The 22,397-nt window shown below is 45.1% G+C and overlaps 2 protein-coding genes across 2 annotated transcripts in view; one reads left to right on the top strand and one right to left on the bottom strand.

The window, feature by feature from the left end:
• The window catches only part of LOC144484227 (uncharacterized), a 145,851-nt gene that overhangs the window by 29,890 nt on the left and 93,564 nt on the right, over positions 1-22,397 (bottom strand). The window contains exons 10-11 of the mRNA XM_078202762.1: positions 18,030-18,038; positions 7,521-8,164 (exon numbers count right to left, since the gene is read on the bottom strand). Coding sequence (XP_078058888.1) covers positions 7,521-8,164; positions 18,030-18,038 — 653 coding nt within the window. The remainder of the gene's footprint in view (positions 1-7,520; positions 8,165-18,029; positions 18,039-22,397) is intronic.
• LOC144484247 (uncharacterized) lies at positions 10,462-17,737 on the top strand. The gene is made up of 2 exons (XM_078202782.1): positions 10,462-10,578; positions 13,118-17,737. Exon 2 carries the CDS (start codon positions 13,468-13,470, stop codon positions 14,035-14,037), a length of 570 nt encoding a protein of 189 aa, XP_078058908.1. The 5' UTR covers positions 10,462-10,578; positions 13,118-13,467; the 3' UTR covers positions 14,038-17,737.

Genomic DNA, 22,397 nt, shown 5'->3' with positions numbered 1-22,397 from the left:
TGACTAATATATGGTGAGGAACCAGAAAAATCCTTACTGAGGAACTGCCTGGGGTTTTACCAGTGTAGGTTCAGGGGCGAATGATTCCTGACTCCCTGAAATGTCTGATATTGAACCCAGTTTGGAACAAGATTCATTCAGTTTCCAGGAGAATAGGGACAAATATCACCCACAACTGAGAGAGAGAAAAACAGCCACCTTGATCAATGACTTGGATGAAGCCAGAATTGATGATACAAAGATAGGTAGAAAAGCAAGTTGTGAGGTTATTACAAAAAATCTGTAAGGGACACAGATAAGTTACCTGAATGGACAGAAAAATGGCAGATGGAGTATAGTGTGGGAAAGTGGGAGCTTTTCCACTTTGGCAGGAAGAATAGAGAAGCAGAAAATTGTCTAAATATCAGAAACTGAAGAATACTGCCGTAGAGAGGAATCTGGGTGTCCTTGTACATGAATCGTGAAAAAATAGGATGAAGGTACAGCAAGTAAAGAAGAAGGCAAATGGAGTGTTGGACTTTACTGCAAGGGGGTGGAGTTTGAAAAAGGGAACTTGCGACACCTACACAGGACATTGCTGAGATAGCAGCTGGAATACTGTGCACGGTTTTGGTCTCCCTACTGATGGAATGACATGCTTTCATTGGAATGAGTTCAGAGAAAGTTCACCAGGTCCATTCCTAAGATGAAGGTGTTTTATTTTGAGGAAAGGTTGTGAAGATGTAGGGGAGAATTCTCCCATCCCGCCCACCACAGGAATCGTAGCAGGCCGGGGGGGTGGACCACACAAAGGTCCTTTGACCTCAGGGGGGGGGGGATTTTCCAGTTTTGGGGCAAGTGAGGCCGCAGAATCCAACTCGTTGTCTTTTGGGGAAGGGTTGCACCTATACTCATTAGGTTTGGAAGAATGAGCAGTGAACATTCTGAAACATATAAGATTCTCATGGACAGTTGACAAGCTCGAGGCCAAGAGGAATGATTCATGAAGGAGTCTTGAACTTGGTGCCACAGATCTACAAGGAAGCCAAGGGTATTGTTTTCGCCCTTACAGACACCAATACTTTATCCTCAGTTTTAGTCAGGTTAGTCAGAGGTTTAGTCAGGTGTGGTGAAAGCTTCAACCAATCACCTGGCCTTTTGGAACATAATTTGCAGTCACAGGGAGATGCCATGGAAATGTGGGGATTGTGGGAAGAACATAAGAACTAGGAGCAGGAGTAGGCCATCTGGCCCCTCGAGCCTCATGGCTGATCTTTTTGTGGACTCAGCTCCACTTACACGCCCATTCACCATAGCCCTTAATTCCTTTACTGTTCAATAATTTATCCTTGCCTTAAAAACATTCAATGAGGTAGCCCCAACTGCTTCACTGGGCAGGGAATTCCACAGATTCGCAACCCTTTGTGTGAAGAAGTTCCTCCTCAATTCAGTCCTAAATCTGCTTCCCCTTATTTTGAGGCTATGCCCCCAAGTTCTAGTTTCACCCGCCAGTGGAAACAACTTCCCTGCTTCTATCTTATCTATTCCCTTCATCATCTTATATGTTTCTATAAGATCTCCTCTCATTCTTCTGAATTCCAATGAGGATAGCCCCAATTTACTCAGTCTCTCCTCATAAGCCAACCCTCTCAACTCTGGAATCAACCTAGTGAATCTCCTCTGCACCCCCTCCAGAGCCAGTATATCCTTTCTCAAGTAAGGAGACCAAAACTGTACACAGTACTCCAGGTGTGGCCTCACCAGCACCTTAGACAGCTGCAACATAACCTCGCTGTTTTTAAACTCCATCCCTCTCGCAATGAAGGACAAAATTCCATTTGCCTTCTTAATTACCTGCTGCACCTGCAAACCAACTCCTTGAGATTCCTGCACAAGGACACCCAGGTCCCTCTGCACAGCAGCATGCTGCAATTTTTTACCATTTAAATAATAGTCAATTTTGCTGTTATTTCCATCAAAATGGATGACCTCACATTTACCAACATTGTACTCCATCTGCCAGACCCTCGCCCACTCACTTAGACTATCTATATCCCTTTGCAGACTTTCAACGTCCTCTGCACACTTTGCTCTGCCACCCATCTTTGTGTCATCTGCGAACTTTGACGCACTACACTTGGTCCCCAACTCCAAATCATCCATGTAAAACATAAACAATTGCGGTCCCAACACTGATCCCTGAGGCACACCACTGGTCACTGATCGCCAACCAGAAAAACACCCATTTACCCCCACTCTTTGCTTTCTGTTAGTTAACCAATCCTCTATCCATGCTAATACATTACCCGTAACACCGTGCACCTTTATCTTATGTAGCAGTCTTTGGTGCGGCACCTTGTCAAATGCCTTCTGGAAATCCAGATACACCACATCCACAGGTTCCCCATTGTCAACTGCACATGTAATGTTCTCAAAGAATTCCACCAAATTAGTCAAACATGACCTTCCCTTCATGAACCCATGCTGCGTCTTACCAATGGGACAATTTATATCCAGATGTCTCGCTATTTCTTCCTTGATGATAGATTCAAGCATTTTCCCTACTACAGAAGTTAAGCTAACCGGCCTATAGTTACCCGCCTTTTGTCTACCTCCTTTTTTAAACAGTGATGTCACATTTGCTGTTTTCCAATCTGCGGGAACCACCCCAGAGTCCAGCGAATTTTGGTAAATTACCACTAGTGCATTTGTTATTTCCCCCGCCATTTCTTTTAGTACCCTGGGATGCATTCCATCAGGACCAGGAGACTTGTCTACCTTTAGCCCCATTAACTTGCCCAACACTACCTCTTTCGTGATAATGATAGTTTCTGGGTTCTCACCTGCCAGAGCCTTCCTGTCATCAATTTATGGAGGTTCTCTTGTTTACAATAATCTCCCTAATTGTAATTCACACCAGGTTCTAGTGACTTAACCATCTGGCAAGAAAAAACACTTTAAATGGTGAATTCAGAAAGTTTATTAACCATTAAAAATGTGACAAGTCAGAAAGATAAAAAGCAAAGTATCGATTAACACTTAAGAACAAAGAACAAAGAACAATACAGCACAGGAACAGGCCCTTCGGCCCTCCAAGCCCGCGCCGCTCCCCGGTCCAGGATTGAATCCTGAATCCAGGATCCCCGCCCAATTTTCCAGCCTATCTACATACTAATATCCTATCCACCGAGCTGTCCCTCACAGCTACGATGCTTTGTTCATCACAACCTATTAACTCACCCCCACCCCCCCATTCCAGACCATGTGATCTCCAGGGAGAGGCGAAAACCCAGAGTGAAAACCCCAGGGCCAATATGGGGAAAAAAAATCTGAGAAATTCCTCTCCGACCCCCTGAGGCGATCGAAACGAGTCCAGGAGATCACACTGGCCCTGATCGGAAAATGCTTCCCAACCTTATTCATTTCCACTTCCACGAACACCATATGAATTCCCTGCCCCCGAGACAGGTTCCCAACTATCCGCAGTCTCGCTCTGTACTGGCACCAGCAAGATGATCATAGAATGAAGCCTTGAAACAAGAAACAAAGAACAATTAGCCCGCGCCGCTCCCTGGTCCAAACTAGACCATTCTTTTGTATCCCTCCATTCCCACTCCGTTCATATAGCTGTCTAGATAAGTCTTAAACGTTCCCAGTGTGTCCGCCTCCACCACCTTGCCCGGCAACACATTCCAGGCCCCCACGACCCTCTGTGTAAAATATGTCCTTCTGATATCTGTGTTAAACCTCCCCCCCCCTTCACCTTGAACCTATGACCCCCCGTGAACGTCAACACCGACCCGGGGAAAAGCTTCCCACCGTTCACCCTATCTACGCCTTTCATAATTTTATACACCTCTATTAAGTCTCCCCTCATCCTCCGTCTTTCCAAGGAGAACAACCCCAGTTTCCCCAATCTCTCCTCATAACCAAGCCCCTCCATACCAGGCAACATCCTGGTAAACCTCCTCTGTACTCTCTCCAAAGCCTCTACGTCCTTCTGGTAGTGTGGCGACCAGAACTGGACGTAGTATTCCAAATGCGGCCGAACCAACGTTCTATACATCTGCAACATCAGACCCCAACTTTTATACTCTATGCCCCGTCCTATAAAGGCAAGCATGCCATATGCCTTCTTCACCACCTTCTCCACCTGTGACGTCACCTTCAAAGATCTGTGGACTTGCACACCCAGGTCCCTCTGCGTCTCTACACCCTTTATGGTTCTTCCATTTATCGTGTAGCTCCTCCCTACATTATTCCCACCAAAATGCATCACTTCGCATTTATCAGGATTGAACTCCATCTGCCACTTCCTTGCCCAAATTTCCAGCCTATCTATATCCTTCTGTAGCCTCTGACAATGTTCCTCACTATCTGCAAGTCCTGCCAGTTTTGTGTCGTCCGCAAACTTACTGATCACCCCAGTTACTCCTTCTTCCAGATCATTTATATAAATCACAAACAGCAGAGGTCCCAATACAGAGCCCTGCGGTACACCACTAGTCACAGGCCTCCAGCCGGAAAAAGACCCTTCCACTACCACCCTCTGTCTTCTATGACCAAGCCAGTTCTCCACCCATCTAGCCACCTCCCCCTTTATCCCATGAGATCCAACCTTTTTCACTAGCCTACCATGAGGGACTTTGTCAAACGCTTTACTAAAGTCCATATAGACAACATCCACGGCCCTTCCTTCGTCAACCATTTTGGTCACTTCTTCAAAAAACACCACCAGGTTAGTGAGGCATGACCTCCCTCTCACAAAACCATGCTGACTATCGTTAATGAGTTTATTCCTTTCTAAATGCGCATACATCCTATCTCTAAGAATCTTCTCCAACAACTTCCCCACCACGGACGTCAAGCTCACCGGCCTATAATTACCCGGGTTATCCTTCCTACCCTTCTTAAATAACGGGACCACATTGGCTATCCTCCAATCCTCTGGGACCTCACCTGCGTCCAGTGACGAGACAAAGATTTGCGTCAGAGGCCCAACGATTTCACCTCTCGTCTCCCTGAGCAGCCTTGGATAGATTCCATCAGGCCCTGGGGATTTGTCAGTCTTTATATTCTCTAACAAACCTAACACTTCCTCCTTTGTAATGGAGATTTTCTCCAACGGTTCAACACTCCCCTCAGAGACACTCCCAGTCAACACATCCCTCTCCTTTGTGAATACCGACGCAAAGTATTCATTTAGGATCTCCCCTACTTCTTTGGGCTCCAAGCATAAGTCCCCACTTTTGTCCTTGAGAGGTCCGATTTTTTCCCTAACTTAATAGAGAAAGCTTCACTTTAACAATTGAACAAACCTCTCTCCCTCTCAGACCAGGACATGAAGCGACGGCTCTGCAAACAGGGGTAACTTGTAAAACCAACAGCTCTCAACACCTCTCTGTAAACATCTCTCCCTCCATCTCTCTCTACCAAATTGGCTTCTCAAGACCCCTTCTTTATACTTTAAAAATGTCAAACGCCCACCTTAGCAAATTCCCATAAATCTTCAATTATAAACTAAAATAAATATGAATTTTCAGGCGATTTAAAAACAAATGAACTGTCTGCTGAAAGGGTTAACTTTCCTACAGAACCTAAAGGGGTGGAGAGTGAGCAGCAAAAACTTGGCACACAATTACATCACTTTACACAAGTTTAAAAAACTTCTCGAACAATAAAACAAACTTGATTTTAAACTTCATCTATTAAGTTTTTTTGTTATATTCCTCAATGTAATTATTTTAATTTGATCAGTTTTTGTTAGGGATGGGTAACTTCCGTTCTTTATAAACTGGTTCACTCTTTTTAAAAAATTCTACATGGGCTCAGAGAATCAGAACCCAGACTTTATCATCCTTATCCTTTTTCTCCCTTTGCCACCACTCCCTCTGTTTTGCGTAAACATTTTATCCTAAAAGTTAAATACTGCGGATGCTGGAATCTGAAACAAAAATCGAAAATGCTGGAACATCTCAACAGGTCTGACAGCATCTGCGGAGAGAGAACAGAGCCAATGTTTCGAAGTGTCGTCCAGACACAAAACGTTGGCTCTATTCTCAAATCATTTTATCAACAAGTTTCTTGTTCTTAGTTTCCAAATAGCAGGTAAGAACCTGTCCGGTTCCCACTTGAGCTCTGATTTTTCACTGGCCATGCTTGCGTAGGATTATAACCATTAGAATCTACTCAGAGGTCCGCTTTTCAGTCCAGTGTTACTTGGAGTTTACCGTCACTTCACCGACTATTGGGTCACAAATCCCTCACAGTTCTTATCACAAATTTAGGATAAATTAATTTAAACAATGCCCAAGAACACTTCTTAATTTCTTAACTAACTACCTACCATTCTTTGTTGATTGGTCAGACCCCCTGTTCACAGATTCAGATATCTCAGCTGCTGAACACCAGATGGTCCTGGAATAAATTGAACTCCAACTCATTCTGAGTAAATATTCTCACCAGGTCCTCTGTTGGGACCCTGCTAAGCAGCTTTAATGGTTCATGATTGCAGAAACTGAGCAGTCACAGGAATGTGGTCAAAATAGTCCAGTCCTATAATCTGCAGTCCTTCAATTATAACAGAATATGTGGCTGTATGTAGCTGCCTCGGCCATGGTCAACCCCAACACTGCCTTCCTGAACTGTTACAATGCCTGAGGTGTAGGTACACACACAGTGCTGTTAGGGAGGGATTTCCAGCTACACATTCCAGACTTTCACTGGACTGTAGGTCGATATCAGATTGATACATTTCATTCAACCACACCCAAGGTGAGTTATTCCAATTCCTTTATTGTCCAGGACAATATATTCACAATATCTTTAAAACAGAAATTAAACATTCCCATTTGATTTCAGACAGTAACATATTCTGTTAGTTTGTTCGTTATTGTCGATGTCAGGTTGGGGTTGTTCCCCTTGGAGCAAAGGAGGTTGAGGGGAGATTTGATAGAGGTGGACAAGATTCTGACAGGTTTAGATAAGGTGGACAAAGAAAAGCTGTTCCCATTAGCTGATGGGACAAGGATGAGGGGGACACAGATTTAAGGTTTTGGGTCAGAGATGCAGAGGGGGGTGGGATGTGAGGAAGAATATTTTGATGCAGTGAATGGTAATGACCTAGAACTCGCTGCCTCCGAGGGTGGAGGAAGTGGAGACAATAAACAATTACAAAGGAAATTGGATGGGCATTTGGGGGGTTTCAAACAGAAATGCTGACTAAATATCTCTGAACTTCCTCACACCCTGTCACTCTGTGATCCGTGTGAAATTTGAAACCAGGTATTCGCAACAAGACTCAAAGAGCATCAGCCCACTGGAGGCAAAGTCATGAGACCGGCCAGTCCAGCAGAAAGAAACCCTCCGACCCTCCCCATTGACCAACTGTGAGAATGAACAAAATGCAGTCCTGGGTGTAATTGAGAGCAGAAACAATAACAGCAGAATCCAACTCCTGGAATCACTCGTGAACTTGTTGGTGTCTCAGCAGGGCAGATGAAACACTGAATCCCTTCCCACATTGAGAGCAGATGAATGGCCTCTCCCCCGTGTGAACTCGCTGGTGTGTCTGCAGGCTGGATGAGTCAGTGAATCTCTTCCCACATTGAGGGCAGGTGAACGGCCTCTCCCCAGTGTGAACTCGCTGGTGTTTCTGCAAGTTGGATAAGTCATTGAATCCCTTCCCACACTGAGAGCAGGTGAACGGTTTTTCCCCAGTGTGAACTCGCTGGTGTGTCCGTAGGATGGATAATCGAGTGAATCGCTCCCCACACTGAGAGCAGGTGAACGGTTTCTCCCCAGTGTGAACTCGCTGGTGTGTCCGCAAGTTGGATGACTGAGTGAATCCCTCTCCACACTGAGAGCAGGTGAACGGTTTCTCCCCAGTGTGAACTCGCTGGTGTGTCCGCAGATTGGATGACCGACTGAATCCCTTCCCACACTGAGAGCAGGTGAAAGGTCTCTCCCCAGTGTGAAATCGCTGGTGTGTCCGCAGGCTGGATAACTGACTGAATCTCTTCGCACACTGAGGGCAGGCGAACGGTCTCTCCCCAGTGTGAACTCGCTGGTGTCTCCGCAGGCTGGATGACAAAGTGAATCCCTTCCCACACACCGAACAGGTGAACGGCCTCTCCCCGGTGTGACTGCGTCGATGAATTTCCAGATCAGATGGAGCTTTGAATCCCTTCCCACAATCCCCACATTTCCACGGTTTCTCCATGGTGCGGGTGTCCTTGTGACTCTCCAAGTTAAACAATCAGTTAAAACTCACACAGAACACGAGTACAGTCTCTCCCGCTGTGAATGCTGCAATGTATTTTCAGGCTGTGTATCTGGTTAAAGCTTTTTCCTCCGTGCACTGGAACACTCTCAATTGAGTGTGTCTGTGTTTCGGTGCTTTTCCAGTGATGCTGATGTTTAAAATCTTCTCTCGCAGACAGAACAGAGAAACATTTCTCCTTCTAGATTGAAAGGCCGATGATATTCGGGTCCAGATGAATTGAGTGAGTCTGTCAGATATTTGGTTTGAGATTTCTGTCTGTAAATCTTCACCTTCTGATATCCTGTAAAAGGAGTTTATAAAAACCATCACTGTCACTACAGGATAGAAGTTCAGAACAGACAGTTCTAGTTTCTGTGGAGCATTCTTTCCTCTCATTCCCCAAAAGCTGTAAATCTCCATCCCACACACTCTCCCTCCATTCTCACTCTGCTGTATCTAATATTCACGCGCCCAATTTTCCTGAAGGTGTTGATTCAGGTTGATTGACAGATCCATGCTCACTGCTTCCTGTCCAGCACAGAAATCATAACTCAAAGCAGCTGCAATCAGTTATTCGCCACATTGAGTCCGCTCAACCATTCATAGAATCATAGAATCTACAGTGCAGGAGGAAGGCATTAGGCCCATCGAGCCTGCACCAACAACAATCCCAACCAGTTCCAATCCCCGTAACCCCCCATGTTTACCCTTCGAATCCCCCAACACTAAGGGTCAATTTATCATGGCCAATCAATCCAATCCACACATCTTTGGATTGTGGGTGGAAACCGGAGCACTGGAGGAAACCCATGCAGAGATCATGCAAACTCCACACAGACAGTGACCCAAGCCAGGAATGGAAGCCAGGCCGGTACGCTGTGAGACAGCCGTGATAACCACTGAGCCACCGTGCCGCCCAGATGTACCTGAGCACCATTTTCTCCACAGTATCCCCTGGATCCCTTGATATCCCTTGATATCATGGGCGGCACGGTAGCACAGTGGTTAGCACTGCTGCTTCACAGCTCCAGGGACTTGGGTTCGATTCCCGGCTTGGGTCACTGTCTGTGTGGAGTTTGCACATTCTCCTCGTGTCTGCGTGGGTTTCCTCCGGGTGCTCCGGTTTCCTCCCACAGTCCAAAGACGTGCAGGTTAGATTGATTGGCCATGCTAAAAATTGCCCTTAGTGTCCTGAGATGCGTAGGTTAGAGGGATTAGTGGGCAAATATGTAGGGATATGGGGGTAGGGCCTGGGTGGGATTGTGGTCGTTGCAGATTCGATGGGCCGAGTAGCCTCTTTCTGTACTGTAGGTTTTCTATGATTTCTATGATCTTGAATATCTAGAAACCTATCAAACCCTTACTTGAAAATTCTTGATAATGGCTTTACAGTCCTCTGGGGTAAAGAATTCCAAAGCTTCACCAGATCCTTGAGTGAAGAAATCCCATCTCATCTTCGCTTTCTCTCCAAATAAATGTACTTTATTACAGGACCATAAATAAAATCTAATCTGTACAATAGAACAAAACTAGACATATCTCTGTCCGATATTAATTTGTTCCCTTAAATGTCAGCCATCTCCGGTGGAAACCAGCCTTTAAATGTGAACATCAGGAAAGAGACCATCCTTTTAGCCAGACAAATAAATGTGTCAAGCTGAGGGAGCAAAGGATGTCAATGTCTTTAAGAGAGAGAGAGAGACCTGGGCCAACCTTTCCAGAGTCTGCAGCCTCCCTGGATTCACTTCCTTTCCCTTCAGTTGCTGCAAGTCCCCAATTTCCCCCAGAATGAGAAAAGAAATGGAAAGGGGGAGAAAAGAAAGTGTTTTACTCACAGATGTTGGCGACAGGAACACATTTTAGTCTGTCTGAAGCTCCATCTTCAGTCACACAAAAGCCCGCGCTCTGATTGGCTGGAAGACCTGAGGCCTTCCGGTCCTCCAACATTTTTCATTGGCCAGAGCTGATGAGGGACAGTGAGTCAAAAGCGCGCATGTGCAGGTTTTGGGGGAATGCGCATGTGCGAGTGTGGGGCGGGGCCCAGGACAAAGCCGGCGCACTGACCATTGTCTGTCCGGGTCTTTCAGCCTTTCCCATTGGACAACAGCTCCGCCCCTCATTGTCTGTCTGCGGGGGATTGACCAATGGGAACTCTGGAAGACCGGACGTACTCTGGTCCTCCAGCCAATCAGAGATCCCCATTGTCTGAATGCGGAAGTGGACAATGAGCTTGTTCAGCTGCTCACTCCTGCCCAGCAAAGCTGCTGCTGCTCCTCTCTCTGAATGAAGATTGAGCTTCAGACAGACTCAAACTTCCTTCTGTCTCTCCAACATCTGTGAGTAAAACACTTTCTTTTCTCCCCCTTTCCATTTCTTCTCTTATTCTGGAGTTGAATTTTTAACTTCCAGGTCACCACTCGCTGCCGAAATAAAAATCCTCCTCGCATTCTTCATGTCTCTCTAACCAGTGTATTCACACATTAGTCTACTCATTTATGTCCAAATGTAACACTTTCTGGGGAAATTGTTGTCTTGCAGGAACTGATGACAAGAAATAGAAGCAGGAGTGGCCACCAGGCCCATCAAGCCTGCCCCGCCATTCAATCCAATCATAGCTGATCTATTCTAGCCTCAGCTTCTTTTCTGTGCCATTTCCCTATAGCCCTCCAATCGTCGATCTATCAAATATTTATCCACCTCACTTTAAATACTTCTAATGATCCAGCCTCCACCACCCTTTGAGGCAGAGAATTCCAGAGATTCACCATCCTTTGCGAGAAACAATTTCTGCGCAACTCAGGTTTAAATGACCGATCCTTTATCTTGTAGCTTGTTTGTAACTCTTCCACTCGTGAAAATGTCTCACTATCTACCCTGTCAAGCCCCCTCAGGATCTTATATGCTTCAATAAAGTCACCCCTTTGTCTTCAAAACTTCAATGAATACAGACCGAGACAATTTATTCTCTCTTGATAGGACCACCCTCTAATCGCAGGAATTAGCCTGGTGAATCTCCTTTGGACTATCTCCAATGTTACTATATCCTTGTTTAGGTAAGGGGATCAAAAATGTACACAGTATTCCAGGTGAGGCTTCACCAACACCCTGTACAATTGCAACAAAACTTTCCTGTTTTTAAACTCCAATCCCTTCTTACTTATTGTGGGACCTGTCTGCTAGCCTTTTGTGATTCATGTGCAAGAACATCTAGATCCCTCTGTACTTCATTCAACTGCAGCCTCTCTCCATGTAGATAATCTCCCTTTTGATTCCTCCGACTGAAATACACGACCCTACACTTCCCCACGTTAAACACCATTTGCCAGGTTTTCACCCAGTCACTCAATCTATCTATATCCTGTTGCAGAATCAAAAGATCCTCATCACAACATGTCTGTCCACCTATCTTCGAATCATTTGGAAACCTTACATTCTGTTCCTTCCTTCAGGTCATTAATTGAATAATGAACAATTGCAGGCGAAGAACTGATCCCTGTGGTACTCCACTAGTTACATCTTTCCACTCTGAAAATGACACATTATTCCAATTTTCTGTTTTCTATGTGACGGACAGTTTTTAATCCATGCTAACACACTTCCTACAATTCCATGAACTTTTACTTTATGTACCAGCCTCTTATGCAGTACCTTGTCAAATGCCTTTTGGAAATCATAGGATCCCTAGAGTGCAGGATGCCATTTGGCTCAGAGAGTCTGCACTGACTCTCAAAAAGAGCATCTTTCCCAGGTCCTATCCCCATAACCCCACATTTTTAACCACACTAATCCCCCTAATCTATATCTATTGGGACACAAGGGGACAACTTAGCATGGCCAATCAACCTAACCCGCACATCTTTGGACTATGGGAAGAAACTGGAGCACCCGGAGGAAATCCATGCAGACATGGGGAGAACGTGCAGACTCCACACAGACTGTTACACAAGGCCGGAATTGAACCCGGGTCCCTGGCGATGTGCTGCTCTATCTAAATACACTACATCTACAGATTGTGCTCAATCTATTCTTCCTCTTGCATCCTCAAAGAATTCGAGCAAATTTGTCAATCATGATTTATCTTTCATAAAACCATGTTGACGAGGTTTGATTATATTCAGCTTTCCTGAATGATTAGCTATTTCCTCTTTGACTCCAGCGTCTTGCCAATAATCGATGTTAAACAAACTGGCCTATAGTTCCCTGCCTTCTGCCTTCCTCCCTTTTTGAACCAGGGAGTCACACTGGCTGTTTTCCAATCTTCTGATACCCTCCTGGAATTTAGCGAGTTATGAAAAATTACAACCAAAGTGTCCACTATCTCTTCAGCAACATCCATAGAAAGCCTCGCGTGCAGTTCATTGGGTCCTGGTGCCATGTCTGCCCTTAGCCACTGAAGGGAAAGCGAGTGAGTCCAGTCTGTACATTCCACACATTGTTAGTCCAGTCAGATAGACATATATCTGTCTGGCAGCCTGCATGGAGATTTCCAGCTCTCTGTGTCCAGGACAGGAAGCAGTGAGCATGGATCTGTCAACCAGCCTCAATCAGCACCTTCAGGAGAATTGGGAGGATGAATATTAGATACAGCAGAGTGAGAATGGAGGGAGAGTGTGTGGGATGGAGAGTCACAGCTTTTGGGGAATGAGAGAGGAAAGAAGTTTCCATAGAAACTAGAATTCTGAAAGACGTGCTGGTTCGATGCATTGATCCCAACAGGCGCCCGACTGCTGCAACTAGCGGAATTTCACAGTGACTTCATTGCAGTGTTAATGTAAGCCTTACTTGTGACTAATGAATGAACTTAAAACAAGGAAATGTCGTTCTGAATTTCTATCCTGTACTGACAGTGATGACTTTTGTAATCTGCTTTTGCAGGATAACAGAAGGTGAGGATTTACAGGCAGAAATCTCAAACCAAATGTCACATCTAAATCTGACAGTCATTTGATTGATCGGGATCTGAATATCATTGAATCTAGAAGGAGAAATCTTTTTCTGTTCTGTCTGCTTCAGAATTTTTTTGACATAAATGTGACTGAAAAAGCACCAAGACACAGATACACCCGAGTGAGAGTGTTCCAATGCACTGAGTGTGGAAAGAGCTTTCACCAGTTCCACCGCCTGAAAATACATCGCAGCATTCACAGCGGGGAGAGACTGTATCCGTGTTCTGTGTGAGATTTAACTGATTGTTTAACCTGGAGAGTGACAAGGACACCCGCACCATGGAGAAACCGTGGAAATGTGGGGACTGTGGGAAAGGATTCAGTTTCCCATCTCAGCTGGAGATTCATCGGCGCAGTCACACTGGGGAGAGGCCGTTCACCTGCTCTGTGTGTGGGAAGGGATTCACTCAGATAATTGATTTGCAGAGGCATCAGCGAATTCACACCAGGGAGAAATCGTTCACTTGCTCTGTGTGTGGGAAAGGATTCACTCAGTTATCCACCCTGCGGAGACACCAGCGAGTTCACACTGGGGAGAGACCATTCATCTGCTCTGTGTGTGGGAAAGGATTCAGTGTGCCATCAAGCCTGTGGCGACACCAGCAAGTTCACACTGGGGAGAGGCCGTTCTCCTGCTCTGTGTGTGGGAAAGGATTCAGTGTGCCATCAGGCCTGCGGACACACCAGCGGGTTCACACTGGGGAGAGGCCATTCACCTGCACAGTGTGTGGGAAGGGATTCACTCATTCATCCCGACTGCAGAAACACCAGCGAATTCACAAGTCAGAGTCATACAGTACAGAAGAGGCCTTTCAGCCCATCGGGTCTGTACTGACAAAACTATACTAAATTTACACTAATCCATTTTCCAGCACTTGGCTGATGGTGTTTGAACTGTCAAAACATTCAAGTGCTCATCCATGTGCTTTTTAAAGGTTGTGAGGTTTCCCGCCTCCACTGCCCTCCCAGACAGTGAATTCCAGACTCCCACCACCCTCTGGGTGAAAACATTTTTCCTCAAACCCCCAAAACCTCCTGCCCCTCACCTTAAAATGATGCCCCCTCGTTATTGACCCTTCAACTAAGGGGAACAGCTGCTTCCTATCCACCCTGTCCAAACCCCTCACAATCTTATACACCTCAATCATGTCCCCCCTCAGCCTTCTCTGCTCTCAAGAAAACAATCCAAGTCTATCTAATCTCTCTTTATAGCTCGGCTGCTCCATCCCAGGCAACATCCTGGTGAATCTCCTCTGCACCCCCTCCAGTGCAATCACATCCTTTCTACAGTGAGACGACCAGTACGAGTGCAAACTGGGGTCAAGCAGGGCTGCGTCATCGCACCAACATTCATCCCCACCTTTCCTGCAGCAACACTCTACCCCAGAACCGTGAAGCTCCCCGCTGGAGTCCAGCTGGCCTACTGGACCAGTGGGAAACTTTCAATATCCGACCCCTCCAGGCCAGAACCAAGACCAGCCCAGCCTCAGTCATGGGGCTGCAGTACGCCGACCCTAGGGGTGGGGGGAGGTGATGGCCTGGTGGTATTATCGCTGGACTGTTGATCCAGAAATCAGCGAATGTGCTGGGGACCTCGATTCGAATCTGGCCACGGCAAGTGGTGGAATTTGAATTCAATAAAAAGAATCTGGAATTAAGAATCTACTGGTGACCATGAAACCATTGTCAATTGTTTATGGGCGGCACGGTAGCACAGTGGTTAGCACTGCTGCTTCACAGCTCCAGGGACCTGGGTTCGATTCCTGGCTTGGGTCACTGTCTGTGTGGAGTTTGCACATTCTCCTCGTGTCTGCGTGGGTTTCCTCCGGGTGCTCCGGTTTCCTCCCACAGTCCAAAGATGTGCGGGTTAGGTTGATTGGCCAGGTTAAAAATTGCCCCTTAGAGTCCTGAGATGCGTAGGTTAGAGGGATTAGCGGGTAAATATGTGGGGGTAGGGCCTGGGTGGAATTGTGGTCGGTGCAGACTCGATGGGCTGAATGGCCTCCTTCTGCACTGTAGGGTTTCTATGATTTCTATGAATTGCTGGAAAATCCCACCTGGTTCACTCATGTCCGTTCGGGAAGGAAATGTGCCATCCTTACCTGGTCTGGCCTACATGTGACTCCAGAGCCACTGCATTGTGGTTAACTCTCAAATACACTCAGGCAACTAGGGATGAACAATAAATGCTGGCCCATGTCCCACAAATGAATAAAAAAAATGCCGATTTGATTTAATTTATTATTGTCACATGTATTGGTATACAGTGAAAAGTATTGTTTCATGCGCGCTATACAGACAGAGCATAGCATACATAGGGAAGGAAAGGAGAGGGTGCAGAATGTTACAGTCATAGCTAGGGTGTAGAGAAAGATCAACTTAATGCGAGGTAGGTCTGTTCAAAAATCTGATGGCAGCAGGGATGAAGCTGTTCTTGAGTCGGTTGGTACGTGTCCTCAGACTTTTGTATCTTTTTCCCAAAGGAAGAAGATGGAAGAGAGAATGTCCAGGATGTGTGGAGTCCTTAATAATGCTGGCTGCTTTTCCAAGGCAGTGGGAAGTGTAGACAGTGTCAATGGATAGGAGGCTGGTTTGCGTGATGGATTGGGCTTCATTCACAACCTGAGTGTGTCTGTGCGCACACTCAGAGGTTGATCTAGGGCACTTTCACAGTAACTTCATTGCAACGTGAATGTAAGCCCACTTGTGACACCAATAAATAAGCTTAAGCTTATCTACAAACTATTGTTGACACATTCACTGAGACATATGAGAGAATGGGACTCAGATTAAACATCCGGGAAACAAAGGTTCTCTACCATCCCACTCCTGCTCCCCCTCCCGACCATCAAGATCCACAGTGAGCCCCTGGATAACGTGGATCATTCCCCACACCTCGGGAGCCCCCTGTCGGCACGGGCAGGCATTGACGATGAAATCCAGCATCAACTCCAATGGGCTAGTGCAGGAACAGAGTTCAAAGCCCGAGACCTCAAATCCAGCACCAAGCTCATGGTCTACAGAGCAGCCGTGGTCCCTGCCCTCCTGTATCCATCAGAAACATGGACAATGCACAGCAGACACCTCAAATCCCTGGAGAGATGTCACCAACGTTGCCTCCACAAAATCCTGCAAATCCACTGGCAGGATAGGCTTACCACCGTGAGTGTCCTCTCCCAGGCCAATATCCCCAGTATCGAGGCACTGGTCACACTCGACCAGCTGTGGTGGGCGGGCCACATTGTACACAAGCCCCAGACAAGACTCCTGAAACAAGTGCTGTACTCCAAGCTCCGCAATGGCAAACTGTTGGAGAAAATTCCCAATAGGTTGGTGAAATTTTAAACCATGAGGCATCTCAGACACTAACAGAACCACCAGCATTGAGTTAAATGACTAAGTCAGACTTCGAAGCTAACGAGGAACAACAGTCAACACACGTGAACACAGTAAGAGATTTAAACAAGAGACTCGGATTTAGACATGAATTTTCAGATTTTAAAATGTATGTTAGCTGTATTTTTAAAAGCAATTGTAAACTTTAGCCAAAGGCAGGCTGCTGCAAGGCATGATGGTACAGGGACACTTACAGACAGGCTACATTCTTCGGAACAATGAAGCCACAGAATGTACCAACCTTTTCAAGGAAGTTTTTAACAAAGTTTCTCAAGGCAGCTTCATGAATAGGATTGATTCACAATGGCCAGACAAGACAGTGTCTTCTCAGACGTGAAAACGTGCATTTGTCTGGTTTGGCCAGTGACGGAGTAAGAGCCGATGGGAACATTAACTTTGACCTTTGTAGCTAAGCTTCTGGGGTTGCTCAGCAACAAGGGGAAGCAGAGTCAGCAATAGGGGGAGGAAGTGTCCGGATTCTACGGACCAATGACATCCCATTATGTCAGAGGGTAAAATGCAATTGGTTAAAGTATATGACGTGTAATTAAGGATTGAGTTGTATTGAAAATGATTGGTTCACACCTGATGAAAGGCAGGAGAATTGATATGAAGAATGTATTATTGATCTATCCTAATGATTGTCTGTCAGAGTTATTAGATCAGGATGCTTCTCTTCTAGAGCAGGATTAACACTGTCCAATAATTTCTCCCTTCAATCGTTGGTCAAACAAAAGATATGTCTTTAAACTGGGATACTGGCTTTCATGAGTCTTTGTATTGTCCGAAGGTTTTGGCAATACCTGGTCTCCAGCGGTAATGTACCCAGTGTGTTTTGGGAATGAATTCAGAAGAATAATTCAACACTCAAGCCTGATTCAATTGACAAACAGTTTATTGAGTTATGCCAGTGGGGAGAAGTATGCCTGTCTGGAGACAATACACATCTCTTTAACCTGTGCTTCATGCTCCGTCCAACTCACATTGTCTGTATCTTTAAGACCTGGTTGGCTGTAGAGATTCACATTCTAATCAGTATTCTGTAACTTGATTTTGTGTCTCTGTGCCCTGTTTGAGAGCAGATATCCACTCCAGCTGACGAAGGAGCAGCGCTCTGAAAGCTAATGGCATTGGCGACCAAATAAACCTGTTGGACTTTAACCTGGTGTTGTTAAAACTCTTACAGTGGGGAGAAGCCACAGGGGCTGACCATGTACAACTCCACCCCACAAGGAAAATCATCAATTCTTATACAGTTACTCAGCCCATCCCAGCTGGACACAATCCAATCAGAATGGTGATAGATTACATACATTATATATAGGTCCAATCAAATTAGTATCTGGGCATCATGGGGCTTTGTGATCATCTCATGAACAGATAGGTGCCCCCATCATGATGTTTTCCAGACCCCCTTATCTACCATCCCTGGGCTTTCTTTGTACATCGACTCTCTTAGTTTGAAAAGGGTGGATTAAAAGTTCTCAAATGGATATCGGTGCCCTTCCTTTGTTTTAATCGAACAACCACACAGTCTGGGAATCATTTCATAAGAACATAAGAAATAGGAGGAGGAGTAGGCCATCTAGCCCCTCGAGCCTGCCCTGCCATTCAATAAGATCATGGCTGATCTGAAGTGGATCAGTTCCACTTTCCCGCCTGATCCCTATAACCCCTAATTCCCTTACCGATCAGGAATCCATCTATCCGTGATTTAAACATATTCAACGAGGTAGCCTCCACCACTTCAGTGGGCAGAGAATTCCAGAGATTCACCACCCTCTGAAAGAAGAAGTTCCTCCTCAACTCTGTCCTAAACTGACCCCCCTTTATTTTGAGGCTGTGCCCTCTAGTTCTAGTTTCCTTTCGAAGTGGAAAGAATCTCTCCATCTCTACCCGATCCAGCCCCTTCATTATCTTATAGGTCTCTATAAGATCTCCCCTCAGCCTTCTAAATTCCAATGAATACAAACCCAATCTGCTCAGTCTCTCCTCATAATCAACACCCCTCATCTCTGGTATCAACCTGGTGAACCTTCTCTGCACTCCCTCCAAGGCCAATATATCCTTCCGCAAATAAGGGGACCAATACTGCACACAGTATTCCAGCTGCGGCCTCACCAATGCCCTGTACAGATGCAGCAAGACATCTCTGCTTTTATATTCTATCCCCCTTGCGATATATCTATTTCTATTTATAATCTCTCCTTTTAAACTCTTTCCTTCAGTATCCAATTTCCTTTTCATTGTGTTAATTGCATCAGGAATAAATCTTTGGACCTGACAGGAAGTTTAACCCAAGATCAATCCAACACAGGATTGGTCAGAATCATTTCACATGTCCCAAATTTTAAATAACTATTACAAATTAAAACTCTCATTCTCACGTGTGAATTTATCCGGATTAACATTCCCACGTGTTTAGTAAAATGTCCTGGAAACATATCCCTGGCCAGTAAATATGGGTCCAGGTTCATCACTTTTGAAAAAAAAGCTTTATTAATTACACTTCCATTTTAAAGTGCATTTGATTTAAATCACAGACACAAAACCTCAAAGCTTGAAGCATTCAACACACAAATATCATACAGACACAAGCAGAGGATCTTAGCATGTGCTTTACAACAACAATAACCAAAATAAATTCCTTAAGCGTTCTTGTGGTTCTGTTTTTAAACTTCCAGGAATGCCTTGAATTAAATACTCAAGGTAAGGTTAAACCCCAGAAAGATAAACCTTAACAAATGTAGCCCAAAACAATGATAAAACACATCGACAAACATCCACATAAAACAAGAGATGGGTGAGATCCTAAATGAATATTTCTCATCAGTATTTACTGTTGAGAAAAGCATGGATGTTTCGGGAACTCGGGGAAATAAATAGTGAGGTCCTGAGGAGTGTACATATCACAGAGAAGGAGGTGCTGGAAATCTTAAAGTGCATCAAGGTAGATAAATCCCTCGCATCTGATGAAGTGTATCCCAGGACACTTTGGGAGACAAGGGAGAAAATTGTGGGTCCCCGAGCAGAGAAATTTGAATCATCGATAATCACAGGTGATGTGCCTGGAGATTGGAGGGTGGAAAATGTTGTGCCTTTGTTTAAAAAGGGCTGCAGAGAAAAGCCTGGGAACTACAGGCCGGTGTGATTCACATCTGGGTAAGTTGTTTGAAGGTATTTTGAGAGAGAGGATCTAACGGCATTTCGAGATGCAAGGACTGATTAGGAGTTAGAGCATAGAACATTACAGCGCAGTACAGGCCCTTCGGCCCTCGATGTTGCGCCGACCAGTGAAACCAATCTAAAGCCCCTCTAACCTACACTATTCCAATATCAGCCATATGTTTATCCAATAACCATTTGAATGCTCTTAATGTTGACGAGTCCACTACTGCTGCAGGCAGGGCATTCCACGCCTTTCCTACTCTCTGAGTAAAGAACCTACCTCTAACATCTGTCCTATATCTCTCACCCCTCAATTTAAAGCTGTGTCCCCTCGTGTTAGCCATCACCATCCGAGGAAAAAGGCTCTCACTATCCACCCTATCTTATCCTCTGATCATCTTAGTTAGAGAGAGAAGTCGCTCTCCTTTCCCCTCTGAAGTTGGAATCTGCCAGGAGATAAGTTTCTTTTTGGAGATTCTCTTGTATGAGAGTTGCTGCTTTGGAAGCTGCAGAGGGAGAGGTATCCTTTTCCTTTTCTGGGGTCTGGAGGCTGGACCTGCTTCTGAGGTTTTGCTCTTTTGAGGATATATCCTTCTCTGAAAATTGCTGCCTGTACTTCTGTCCAGAAACGCCAAAAAGCTGAACATCCAGCACCATGTAAGCACACCCGCTCTTGTGCCAATTCTAAAGAAAGTTCCATGTCTATGGTGTATCGCTTTACATTAGAACAACAGAGATAGCTAGCTTTAGGAAATAAACTGTGTCATGTTTAAGTCATGTAATTGGTAAAAGTTATGCGAATTGTTTTTGTTATATTCTAACTTTGATTTGATTTATTATTGTCACATGTATTAACATACAGTGAAAAGTATTGTTTCTTGCGCGCTATACAGACAAAACATATCATTCATAGAGAAGGAAACGAGAGAGTGCAGAATGTAGTGTTACAGTCATAGAACCATAGAAAATTACAGCTCAGAAACAGGCCTTTTGGCCCTTCTTGTCTGAAGACAGTCAGCATAGCTTTGTGAGTGGAAAATCATGTCTCACAAATTTGATTGACTTTTTTAAAGGGGTAACCAAGAAGGTAGATGAGGGCAGTGCAGTTGATGTTGTCAACATGGACTTCAGCAAAGCCTTTGACAAGGTACCGCATGGTAGGTTGTTGCACGGGATCAAGGGTGAGGTAGATAAATGGATACAAAATTGGCTTCCTGATGACAGAAGCCAGAGGGTGGTTGTAGAGGGTTGTTTTTCAAACTGGAGGCCTGTGACCAGTGGTGTGCCTCAGGGATCAGTAATGGGTCCCCTGTTATTTGTCATTTATATTGGTGATTTGGATGACACTTTAGCATGCTTGGTGAGTAAGTTTGCAGATGACACCAAGATTGATGGACAGTGAAGCAGGTTATCCAGGATTGCAACAGGATCTCGATCAATTGGGCCAGTGGGCTGACAAATGGCTGATGGAGTTTAATTTAGATAAATGCGAGGTGATGCATTTTGTCGATCGAACCAGGGCAGGACTTACTCAGTTAATGGTAGGGCATTGGGGAGAGTTACAGGACAAAGAGATCGAGGGGTACAGGTTCACAGCTCCTTGGAAGTGGAGTCACAGGTGGACAGAGTGGTGAAGAAAGCTTTCAGCATGCTTGATTTCATTGGTCAGAACATTGAACACAGGAGTTAGGATGTCGTGTTGAAGTTGTACAAGACACTGGTAAGGCCACACTTGGAATACTGTGTACAGTTCTGGTCATCTTATTATAGAAAGGATATTATTAAACTAGAAAGAGTGCAGAAAAGATTTATCAGGATGTTACCGGGACTTGATGGTTTGAGTTATAAGGAGAGTGTAAGTTGATAGGGATTCAGGACCGACACATTCCTGTAAGGATGAAGGATAAGTATGGCAAGTTTTGGGAACCTTGGATAACAAGAGATATTGTGAGTCTAGTCAAAGAGAAATAGGAAGCATTTGTCAAAGCTAGGAGGCTGGGGACACACGAAGCAAGTGTGGAATACAAGGAAAGTAGAAAGAAACTTAAGCAAGGAGTAAGGAGGGCTCAAAGGGGTCACGAAAAAGCCTTGGCCAACAGGATTAAGGAAAATCCCAAGACCTTTTATACATATATAAAGAGCAAGAGGGTAGCCAGGGAGAGGGTTGACCCTTTCAAGGACAAGGGAGGGAATCTGTGTGTGGAGCCAGAGGAAATGGGCAAGGTGTTAAATGAGTACTTTGCGTCAGTATTCACCAAAGAGAAGGACTTGGTGGATGATGAGTCTGGGAAAGGATGTGTAGATAGTTTGAGTCATGTTGAGATCAAAAAGGAGGAGGTATTGGGGTTCTTGAGAAACAATAAGGTAGACAAGTCCCCAGGGCCTGATGGGATATACCCCAGAATACTGAGAGAGGCAAGGGAGGAAATTGCTGGGGCCTTGAGAGAAATCTTTGTATCCTCACTGGCTACAGGGGAGGTCCCAAAGGATTGGAGAATAGCCAATGCTGTTCCTTTGTTTAAGAAGGGTAGCAAGAATAATCCAGATATTACAGGCCGGTGAGCCATACTTCAGTGGTCGGGAAATTATTGGAGAGGATTCTTCAAGATAGGATTTATTCCCACTTGGAAATAAGTGGACGTATT

Source organism: Mustelus asterias, unplaced genomic scaffold (genome assembly GCF_964213995.1).
Source record: "Mustelus asterias unplaced genomic scaffold, sMusAst1.hap1.1 HAP1_SCAFFOLD_96, whole genome shotgun sequence".
NCBI lineage: Eukaryota > Metazoa > Chordata > Chondrichthyes > Carcharhiniformes > Triakidae > Mustelus > Mustelus asterias.
The sequence above is the reverse complement of the archived record's forward strand: the minus strand, read 5'-3'. Positions and strand labels throughout refer to the sequence as shown.

What these genes read in the sequence shown, in the direction of transcription:
- LOC144484247 (XM_078202782.1), top strand. Translation starts at nt 13,468, where the DNA reads ATGGAGAAACCGTGGAAATGTGGGGACTGTGGGAAAGGATTCAGTTTC.